Genomic DNA, 11,356 nt, shown 5'->3' with positions numbered 1-11,356 from the left:
ATCTGGTTAACAAGGTACCCAGGGGCCCCGCACGTTGATCTGGTTAACAAGGTACCAGGGGCCCCGCACGTTGATCTGGTTAACAAGGTACAGGGGGCCCCGCACGTTCATCTGGTTAACAAGGTACAGGGGCCCCGCACGTTCATCTGGTTAACAAGGTACCCAGGGGCACCGCACGTTGATCTGGTTAACAAGGTACCCAGGGGCCCCGCACGTTGATCTGGTTAAAAGGTACAGGGGCCCCGCACGTTCATCTGGTTAACAAGGTACCCAGGGGCCCCGCACCGTTGATCTGGTTAACAAGGTACAGGGGGCCCCGCACGTTGATCTGGTTACAAGGTACAGGGGCCCCGCACGTTGATCTGGTTAACAAGGTACAGGGGCCCCGCACGGTCATCTGGTTAACAAGGTACAGGGGCCCCGCACGTTGATCTGGTTAACAAGGTACCCAGGGGCCCTTGTTAATAAGATACCAGGGGCCCCTGGTTAACAAGGTACCCAGGGGCCCCTGGTTAACAAGGTACCCAGGGGCCCCTGGTTAACAAGGTACCCAGGGGCCCCTGGTTAACAAGGTACCCAGGGGCCCCCCCACAACTTTGAAGAATCAGAGGTTAGTAATTCCTTACGACCTTGACGTTTAGACAGCCACATTAAAAGACAGACACATCCAATCACATCCATGTCCCCACAGAGCTGTCCAGACGGAGGACCACTGGAACAGAGATGAAGTCATGCAGCTAAAGATATATTTATTGCAAAAAATACTGCAGCCCTTTTTGTCACTTCAACTGTGCTGTCATTATAGCAACAACTATTCCTCTTCCCCACGTGCTGTGGAAATAGAGATTGTATTAACTGATTGTATTGCAGATTGAACCTTGGAAGCCAAGCTGAGGGAGATTAGAGGAGAGGAGAGAGAGCGGGGGAGAGAGACAGAGAGAGAGGGAGAGAGAGAGAGAGCGACAGAGAGAGAGGAGAGAGAGGGAGAGAAAGGGGGGGGAGAGAGAGAGAGAGAGAGGGGAGAGGAGAGAGAGAGAGCGACAGAGAGAGAGAGGAGAGAGAGGGAGAGAAAGGGGGGGAGAGAGAGAGAGAGAGAGAGAGAGAGAAGGAGAGAGAGACAGGGAGAGAGAGTAGGGAGAGAGTATAGAGAGAGAGACACACAGAGGACAGAGACAGAGGAGAGCGTTGTGTTGTGTTCTACCTGTTCCTCCTCTGTCTGAAACATCATCAGGGACACGTTGGTGTTGAGGCGCGGTTGCATCACCTCTCCCCCTCCCTTCTCCTCATCCCTCACGCTTTCTGTGTTTTACTATTGAATTTGGCCAACCGCCATTTCCCCTGGACTACTCTTACTCCAGTTAGCCATCCTGACATTATCTGTTGGACGGAAATCAACCTCTCCCTCTCCATCTCCCTCTCCCTCTCTCTCACTCTCTCCCTCTCTCCCTCTCTCTCTCACTCTCTTTCTCTCCCTCTCCCTCTCCCTCTCATTCTCCCTCTCTCTCCCTCTCCTTCTCCCTCCCATTCTCCCTCTCTCTCTCTCTCTCATTCTCTCTCTCTCTCTCTCTCTCTCTCTCTCTCTCCCCCTCTCCCTCCCATTCTCCCTCTCTCTCTCACTCTCTCTTTTGCTCCTCCCTCTCTCTTAAGCTGTCTTTCAACATCTTACTTTCTATGTTTCACTGTTTTAATATGCTTGTCTCTGTAACAACCTCTCCCTCTCTCTCTCTCTCTGCCTCTCTCCCTCTCTCTCTCTTTTCTTTTCTCTCTGTGTGCACAGGAGGAGTAATTGAAGCACAGCTTACCCCCACATTGTGATTTTTAAAATCCTTTTTGCCTCACAGAGTGCAAGAGAGAGAGAGAGGGAGACTGACTGCTTTATCATTTTTCGATTTCCTGACACAATTTTAAGAGAATATAAAAGAAGCAAAGCTGAATCTATCTGGCAGCATGTTGATCCACAGGGCAGTCCGCGCCCGGCTCAGCAGACCGTCAACATGTCAGAGCTCATTTAGAAATCAACATCAAACATCACATTACATATTAAAACGCTGGGCTGATCAACAGTGGGGACGCTTTTCTGGGATCTGTTCCCAGTTCTCACTTCCAGCGTTTCACCCTTTTTTTTCTCTCCATCACATAAGAACGCCATTTTGATTTGAATACTGCTGTTCCCCGGTCCTCATCCAGTACACGTGATTGGACTTCTTGGCTATCGGACATAGAAGATTATTACCAACGTGCGTTGCAAAGGAAGGCCCTGATCAAGCTGATTCTTGCTTGTGTGCTGCGACCACAAAGAGGCCTGATTGGGTCCATATAGACTGCTGCTTCTTTCATATGCCTTTCTGAGAGTGTAGCGCGCTATGATAGGCACTCGACTAGTAAACAAATAGAACTTGTCAAGGAAAGCATTAAAGGAAGATGTAGCCACTATAACAAGGTTACAAGGTTAAATTTACTTTTTAATTTATTTTTAACATTACACACAAATTATCACATTTCTTTTGAGTGTATGCACCACAGTGCAACACAAGAGGGGGATTAGACTTCCTTGGTGGGGATGCTGAGATTCCTAGCATACATGAGTGCCAGAAGGCGTTATTATTATCCATGTACAACGTGTACTACTGCGGGCTTATGGTCCTGTGACATTGGTTCTTACAGTAGATCAGGTCAGTGCCTGCTGACGGCGCCCCATGGTCCTCAGATGGTGGCCTGACGTCTCACCCCTCTCTCCCCAGGAGACGGACATCCAGGTGGACGAGAACGGCACCCTGGACCTGAGCATGAAGAAGGCCATCAAGAGGGAGGGCAGCCTGTCAGGGGCCAGCCCCGGGGTCCGCTCCCCGGGCCCCTCCTCAAGCGCGTCCTCCTCTTCCTCCCATCACCACGGCGACGGCAGCGGGATGACGTCGCCACACCTTGGCCACGCCTACAAGCAGGAGGAGTGGGAGGGGCCTCTGGACTACACCAAGCCCAACCGCCAACGGGAGGAGGACATGGACGAGGTCAGGAAGCAGAGAGACTCTGTCTGTCTGTCTGTCTGTCTGTCTTAGGGCAGGGGTTTGTTACAACGAGTGCTGTCTCAGAACAGAGACAAGCTGCTTCCTCTGGGCTGGAAGAAGCTGTTTGAGGGTGTTTTCTCTTTCTTTTCCTCAAACTTTTTGCAGCATGCTTCCCAATTATTTGAGTTGTGTTTTCATCATTTATTCAGGGCAGAGTGGGAGCGCTGCTCTCTTTACTGGGAGGTGTATTGTTCCGTTAAACGTGCCATGTGCACATCACAGTGTGTGTCAGGTATATTGCACCATCCGGCTTTGGCACATATGCTAATTTTTCACTCCTTTGAACTTTTCAAAAGAAACACAAAGGGCCATGAATGTTAATTTTTGATGAGTCCACTGGCCGGGTTTGGAAGCAGCACTTGTCTACAAAGAGTAATACAGAAGAGAAATAGAAAAAGGAGAATCATTTCGTATTGTTCATTTTACTTAGAAATGCAGAGGCTGCATTTAGTAAACAACAAGGTAATGAAAAGCTATTCTCTGAACCAAAACATCATTTAAAAATAACCCAAGCCACATAAACAGCACTGTGCATGTTATTCAAAGAACTACACACACACACACACACACACACACGCACACATACAAACACACCATACACACACACACACACACACAGACGCACACACACACACACACACACACACACACACACACACACACACACACACATCATACACACACACACACACACACACACACACACACACACACACACACACACACACACACACACACACACACACAGACACATACACACACACACACACACACACACACACACACCCAGGGCCGGCGCTAGCCATTTGGGTGCCCTAAGCACAAATGCATTGTGGTGCCCCCCCGAAAATCATCAATCAAACATCAATTCAGTAATTGTCAGTACGTTTCTCTTTATTTCCAAAATAACTTCTCAACATTAATGTTTTGCAAAATGTAATGTGCAAATAAAGAGAAATTAAAATCTTGATAAAAGACTACACTAATTTTGCATTAACAATAGCACCAAACATTAAGTCCTGAACTAGTAGTTGATGGTTGTTGGTCAGGGCTGGGTGCTGTTGCAGAGTCTGCAGAGATTGGTGGTTGATGATGTGTGCTTGAACTGCTGGTGGATGGTTGATCATCTATCGAGGCCATGTCCAACAGGTGTCTGCCAAACTTGAGAATGATCTAATCGAACATACCACTGGGATGTGGGGGAGGGGGGCACCAAGGGGAGAGAGAGAGGGCCGCACAGGAGACGCATCTTTTTCTCGAGCAAATGTTACTTTTGTATTGCTATTAACACGTTTTACACATGTTCATTTTAAATATATCGCGTTATTATGATTATTATTATGATGATGATTTTTTACGAGACAGATTTTTTTGGTGCCCCCCCAGACACTTGGTGCCCTACGCGCAGTGCGTGTTGCTGCTGTGGATGGCCCTGACTCTGGCCCCAGAGTGGCCCCATAGTGGCCCCAGAGTGGCCCCATAGTGGTCCCAGAGTGGCCCCAGAGTGGCCCCAAAGTGGCCCCATAGTGGCCCCATAGTGGCCCCAGAGTGGCCCCATAGTGGCCCCAGGTCAAAGCAGCACATGCAGTCCAATGACCATTTCTGCTGGGTTTGATTCCAGATGGAGCCCACCGGTCAGTCGTTTGCGTCGTCCGACCAGGAGGACTGTGACATGATGGCTGAGGGTCACGAGGACAGGAAGTACCCCGGAGAGGTCACCAGCCCAAACTTCAAGGGCAAGTTCCCACCCAAGGACGCCAAGAAAGACTTGCTTTTGTAAGTGAAGCCCAAAGAGAGGCAGTTTAACGCTCGAACCGGCTGAGGTTGAATCGCTCTTGGACACTCAATCTTACCTGTCATCTCTCTCTTCCTTCCCTTCCCTCCTTCCCTCCACCACTCATTTCCTTGCCCCCTCCAGGTGCCCCACACCTGGCTGTGATGGCAGTGGTCACATCACAGGGAACTACGCGTCCCATCGCAGGTACCCCCTCACCCACACCGGCCTCAGGGCTTAGTTGATCCTCAGGCAGTAACATAGCACGGGCAACAGGAAGCAAGGCCCAGAAATGACTTTGATAAGCATCAGTCATTTACGGCCTTTGCCTGCTGTTTGGCTCTTCCTAAGTGACCTTGGTATGCCTTGCATTCTTGATTTTCCTTCACTCACAACTCCTTTTTTCCCACTCTCTCTCTCTCTCTCTCTCTCTCTCTCTCTCGCTATTTTATTCTCAATCCTCTTGCACCGGCACCCTCTTTTTCTGTCTACTTTCATCTTGGGCCTCTGTACCTCCTCCTCCCTGCTCCTCCTCCTCCTCCTCCCCCTCTCTCCTTCAGTCTGTCTGGGTGTCCTCTCGCTGATAAGAGCCTTCGCTCCCTCATGGCCGCCCACACTGCTGAGCTCAAGTATGTCTTCCTTTAACTTGACTTCAAATGCTCTCCTCACTGACTCCTCCCTGACTCTGCTCCTCCCTGACACCTCACTGACTCTGCTCCTCTCTGACTCCTCCCTGACTCCTCTCTGACTCCCTGTGCTCTGGTGGCGGTGCTGCTCGCTGTCTATCTCGCCCTCCAGTGTATTCAACATGTGTTTTAGTCCCAGCTGACTGTCCCTACCTGTTGTAATCTACCTGTTGTAATGTAATCTACTTGTTGTAATGTCCTGGCCTTGTACTTTGTACTTGTACTATTGTAGCCATACTTTTCCTCTCCACATTTTTGCTTGGATGGCAGCAGCGTCTCAGGGCATCCATCAAGGTCCATGAGCTCTGAGAGAGACGTTTGGATCATTGATAACGCCTGCATTATAGCATTCATTTGTATTGAAGATGAAGCTAAAAACCTTCTATAAACCGTACTAGGCTGCTTACTCTCTAAAGTCTAACCTCTTGACTCCAGATGTCCAACACCTGGATGTGATGGATCAGGTCATGTCACCGGAAACTACTCCTCTCATAGAAGGTAACACACACACACACACACGCACGCACGCACGCACGCACACACACACACACACACACATGCACGCACGCACGCACACACACACACACTGTATTTGAAAAGATCAATAATAATACTGATATACTGAGCTCACACACTCATAGACTATAACAAGTGCACACATATACACACGGCTAGAGAAGTCTAGAGACAGGTCATGTCGGCGTTAGACAGGGGCCACACAAACACACAATTTTTGAACCTTTCTATTACATCGTTTCTGGACATATTTGGCAGTTTTGTGCATATTGCCATTCAAATAGATTTTACTCCTATTGGAGTTTTAACAGCTAATTGGCTTTGTCGTTTATGCTCTTTTTTTTAACCTCTTTTGGAACTCTTTGAAAAGCTTCCTTCCCTTTAGTGTTTTTCTCTTTATGTGTACAAAGATATAAAGTCATGTCCAGCTGGTGGGCCAGCGGGGCCACACTAAGGTGACGTCTTGTTGAAGATCTTTTCCCGCCCTATGTTATCAACTCCATACTCTCTGTTTTCAGTCTGTCTGGGTGCCCGCGTGCCAAGAAAAGTGGAATTAAAACATCTCCTACCAAGGACAACCAGGAGGACTCCGAGCTCTTAAAGTTCGTACCGCTCAGAAAAGCCATAATGCCAGCTTTTAGTACAACTTATGGGACAAGTAAAAAGATCAAAAGTGCAATCAATAAAACCAACAGGGACATCATTCATGAGTCATAGATCAGTGGTGACCGAATCCCTCGATAAGTCACCTGTTCATGGGATGATACACTCCACATGCTGACTCCATTGACCTCAGTTCATGGTAGAGTAATGCAGCTTAGATTGCCAATACATCAGACATGTGCTACATCTTGTATTTGCACCATTTAATGCAAAAGCATTGTGTCTAGTGTGTTCTTCTGTCTTCTTAACAGCTTGGTTAACAGCTTGTGTGTCACTGATGGTGTTTAACATGGGTTTCAGAGAAAACCTCCTTATGTGTCAGTAGCATTGTTGCATTATTGTAAATGTGAAAGCTACAGTATAGAATGCTCAACTGAAAGGACCTTAAACGTATCTAATGCATTCCTCAGTAGGTTCTTCTGGAATATGTTTACATTCGTATTCGTTTAACCCTTTGCACCATTGGATCTCCTCCTCCTCCTCCTCACCTCCAACCCTCCTCCTCCTCCTCACCTCCACCCCCTCTCCTCCCTGGATCTCCTCCTTTTCCTTCTCCTCCTGCCACCCTCCTCCTCCTCCTCACCTCTACCCCCCTCCCCTCCCTGGATCTCCTCTAACTCCCTCCTCCTCCTCCTCCTTCTCCTCCTCCGTTCCACCCCCCTCCCCTCCCTGGACCTCCTGCTCTAACCCCCTCCTCCTCTTCCTCCTCCTCACCTCCACCCCCTCTCCTCCTCCTCCCCCCTCCTCCTCCTCCTCCTCCTCACCTCCACCCCCCTCCCCTCCCTGGACCTCCTCCTCTAACCCCCTCCTCCTCTTCCTCCTCCTCACCTCCACCCCCTCTCCTCCTCCTCCTCCCCCCCCCTCCTCCTCCTCCTCCTCCTCACCTCCACCCCCCTCCCCTCCCTGGATCTCCTCCTCTAACCCCCTCCTCCTCTTCCTCCTCCTCACCTCCACCCCCTCTCCTCCTCCCCCCCCCCCTCCTCCTCCTCCTCCTCACCTCCTCTAACCCCCTCCTCCTCCTCCTCCTCCTCACCTCCACCCCCCTCTCCTCCTCCCCCCCCCTCCCCCTCCTCCTCTTCCTCCTCCTCACCTCCACCCCCTCTCCTCCTCCCCCCCCTCCTCCTCCTCCTCCTCACCTCCACCCCCCTCCCCTCCCTGGACCTCCTCCTCTAACCCCCTCCTCCTCCTCCTCCTCCTCACCTCCACCCCCTCTCCTCCTCCCCCCCCCCTCCCCCTCCTCCTCTTCCTCCTCCTCACCTCCACCCCCTCTCCTCCTCCCCCTCCTCCTCCTCCTCCTCACCTCCACCCCCCTCCCCTCCCTGGACCTCCTCCTCTAACCCCCTCCTCCTCTTCCTCCTCCTCACCTCCACCCCCTCTCCTCCTCCCCCCCCCTCCCCCTCCTCCTCTTCCTCCTCCTCACCTCCACCCCCTCTCCTCCTCCCCCTCCTCCTCCTCCTCCTCACCTCCACCCCCCTCCCCTCCCTGGACCTCCTCCTCTAACCCCCTCCTCCTCCTCCTCCTCCTCACCTCCACCCCCTCTCCTCCTCCCCCCCCCCTCCCCCTCCTCCTCTTCCTCCTCCTCACCTCCACCCCCTCTCCTCCTCCCCCTCCTCCTCCTCCTCCTCACCTCCACCCCCCTCCCCTCCCTGGACCTCCTCCTCTAACCCCCTCCTCCTCTTCCTCCTCCAGCCGGTGTCCTGTGCCGGGCTGCGACAGCCTGGGCCACATCAGTGGGAAGTACGCCACACACCGCAGCGCGTACGGCTGCCCGCTGGCGGCGCGGCGGCAGAAGGAGGGCGTCCTGAACGGCACACCCTTCAACTGGAAGGCCTTCAAGACGGAGGGCCCCACCTGCCCCACGCCGGGCTGCGACGGCTCCGGACACGCCAACGGGAGCTTCCTCACCCACCGCAGGTACGTCCCCTCCTGGTAGGCCTTCAAGACGGAGGGCCCCACCTGCCCCACGCCGGGCTGCGACGGCTCCGGACACGCCAACGGGAGCTTCCTCACCCACCGCAGGTACGTCCCCTCCTGGTCCAGAGGGTCCACCGGAGCCCTGAACCAGAGCGGCTGCACTAGGGGCCGGGCACGTCAGGGACAGAGCTGCTGGCTCGGAGCTACTGGGCCGAGGAGCCATAGGAGGACAAGGCTTGTTGTGTATGGATGAGGACTGCTGTGGTTTCTAAAGCCTGCTCTGGTCCTCAGCCTCTCAGGATGCCCCCGGGCCTCGTTTGCCAAGAAGAAAGCCAAGTTCTCTCCAGAAGACTACCTGAACGCCAAGTTCAGAGCTGCTGACGGTAACATCACAATAACAAGCATGTTAGGCTCTTATTGTGTTATGTTATATGATATTACATTTTATATCATATTCTATTGTTTTACATTGTTACATTGAATTAGATTCCATATATTATATTGAATAACATATTAATCAGTTATCTTACATTAAATGACATGACATTAAATGATATGACATTAAATTATGCAATACTACATTATATGATATGACATTTTATGGAATTACATCATATTACATTATATTATATTGTATTACATCATATTATGTTTGTACATAATATACTCTATATATTATGTTCTATGATATTAGACATCATACTATCTGCTGTAGTATTATAGTATTATATTATAGTATTATATATTATATAACCTCATATTATTTTCTATGATATTAGACGTCTGTTATCTGCTGTAGTGTTGTGTAGTGACGTTTCTCTGCTGCCCTCGTAGTCCTGGACAACGATGAGGACATCCAGCAGCTCAACAGGGACATCCACGACCTCAACGAGTCCAACAGCGAGATGGAGGCCGACATGGACAACCTGCAGACCCAGGTGAGGACCTGTCTACCACCCTGAGGTGAGACAGGTGAGGACCTGTCTACCACCCTGAGGGGGTGAGACAGGTGAGAACCTCTCTACCACCCTGAGGGGGTGAGACAGGTGAGAACCTCTCTACCACCCTGAGGTGAGACAGGTGAGAACCTCTCTACCACCCTGAGGTGAGACAGGTGAGAACCTCTCTACCACCCTGAGGTGAGACAGGTGAGAACCTCTGTACCACCCTGAGGTGGTGAGACAGGTGAGAACCTCTCTACCACCCTGAGGGGGTGAGACAGGTGAGAACCTCCACCTGAGGGGGTGAGACAGGTGAGAACCTCCACCTGAGGGGGTGAGACAGGTGAGAACCTCCACCTGAGGGGGTGAGACAGGTGAGAACCTCTCTACCACCCTGAGGTGAGACAGGTGGGTGAACCTTTGTACCACCCTGAGGTGGTGAGACAGGTGGGTGAACCTCTGTACCACCCTGAGGTGGTGAGACAGGTGGGTGAACCTCTCTACCACCCTATGATCAGTACCAAGACCTTATGGTACTGATCATACAGGCTGTTACCTTCAGCCCTGGGCTCTGTTCACACACACACACACACAGCCCTCTGAGTGTGACACTGACACTGTGTGTGGGGGGTCCAGCAGATCTCGTCCATGGAGAAGAACCTGAAGAGCATAGAGCAGGAGAACAAGGTGATGGAGGAGCAGAACGAAGCGCTCTTCATGGAGCTGTCTGGGCTCAGCCACGCCCTCATCCGCAGCCTCACCAACATACGGCTACCACACATGGTGAGCACGCACACACACACACACACACACACACACACACACACACACACACACACACGCACGCACGCACGCACGCACGCACACATAGAAAACACACACACACAAAGACCCCCCCCCCCCCACACACACACACACACACACACACACAGACAGACAGACAGACAGACAGACAGACAGACAGACAGACAGGCACGCACACACACACACACACACACACTTTTCAAACCCCTGAAAACGCCAAATCCAACCCAATAACCGCTACGGGTTCATCCGTCTGCCTCAGTTGATAATGGGTTTCCTGTTCCTCCACCTGCAGCAGGAGCCAATCACAGAGCAGAACTTTGAGCGCTACGTCAGCACACTGACCGACATGTACACCAACAAGGACTGCTTCCAGAGCCCGGAGAACAAGGCCCTGCTGGAGACCATCAACAAGGCTGTGAAGGGCATCAAGGTGTGAGCGGTCCAGGGCGGTGGGAGGGGGGGGGGTGGGGGGCCGGGGCAGGACGTCAGGATGAGAAGGAGGAGGAGGAGGACGCCCAGAGACCTCTCATATATTATAACAGGAATTAAAATACTTCATTTAAAAAAAGACAACAACGAAGGGCATTCAGGTTTTCTAACGAAATGGCTTCAAAGTGAACCCAGGGAGCGCTCCGCTACGCCCTCCACAGCGAGGACCGAACCCCACACCAACGCTGCTGCTGGGAGGAGGAGCAGAGAGGAACCGGCTCACAGCGGCTGAACAGGAGGAGTAATGCTACCAGATATTTGGCAGATTTGAATTTGCTGTATGTGGAGCTGTTTTGTGTCCTTATTGGTTTTTTGAGGTCTTTTGAGAGTGCTTTGAGTTAAGAAGTCCTCCTGGCCGCGGGACAGGAGAGCTACTGATCTGAAGAGTGTTACAGGAAGACCTCTCCTCACGTTCCTTCTGAAACATTCAAGGTTTCCTTTGGGAGTTAATGAGCTGGAGGCTTGAAGGCTCCGCTGTCTATCAATGAGCGCACAACTGAG

The 11,356-nt window shown here is 51.5% G+C and overlaps 1 protein-coding gene across 1 annotated transcript; it reads left to right on the top strand.

Moving 5' to 3' along the window:
* Positions 1–2,610: 2,610 nt before the first annotated feature.
* Positions 2,611–10,802, top strand: myt1b (myelin transcription factor 1b; the record flags this gene model as incomplete). Its single annotated transcript, XM_084480259.1, has 12 exons — positions 2,611–2,640; positions 2,742–3,008; positions 4,687–4,841; positions 4,984–5,046; positions 5,400–5,468; positions 5,961–6,023; positions 6,560–6,643; positions 8,394–8,618; positions 8,910–9,001; positions 9,453–9,556; positions 10,199–10,342; positions 10,659–10,802. The coding sequence occupies 12 exons, from the start codon at positions 2,611–2,613 to the stop codon at positions 10,800–10,802; spliced, it is 1,440 nt and encodes a 479-aa protein (XP_084336385.1).
* Positions 10,803–11,356: the final 554 nt, after the last annotated feature.

This window comes from Micromesistius poutassou (assembly GCF_964030765.1).
Source record: "Micromesistius poutassou genome assembly, chromosome: 15".
In the NCBI taxonomy this organism is placed as follows: domain Eukaryota; kingdom Metazoa; phylum Chordata; class Actinopteri; order Gadiformes; family Gadidae; genus Micromesistius; species Micromesistius poutassou.
This window is presented reverse-complemented; position numbering and strand designations above follow the sequence as displayed.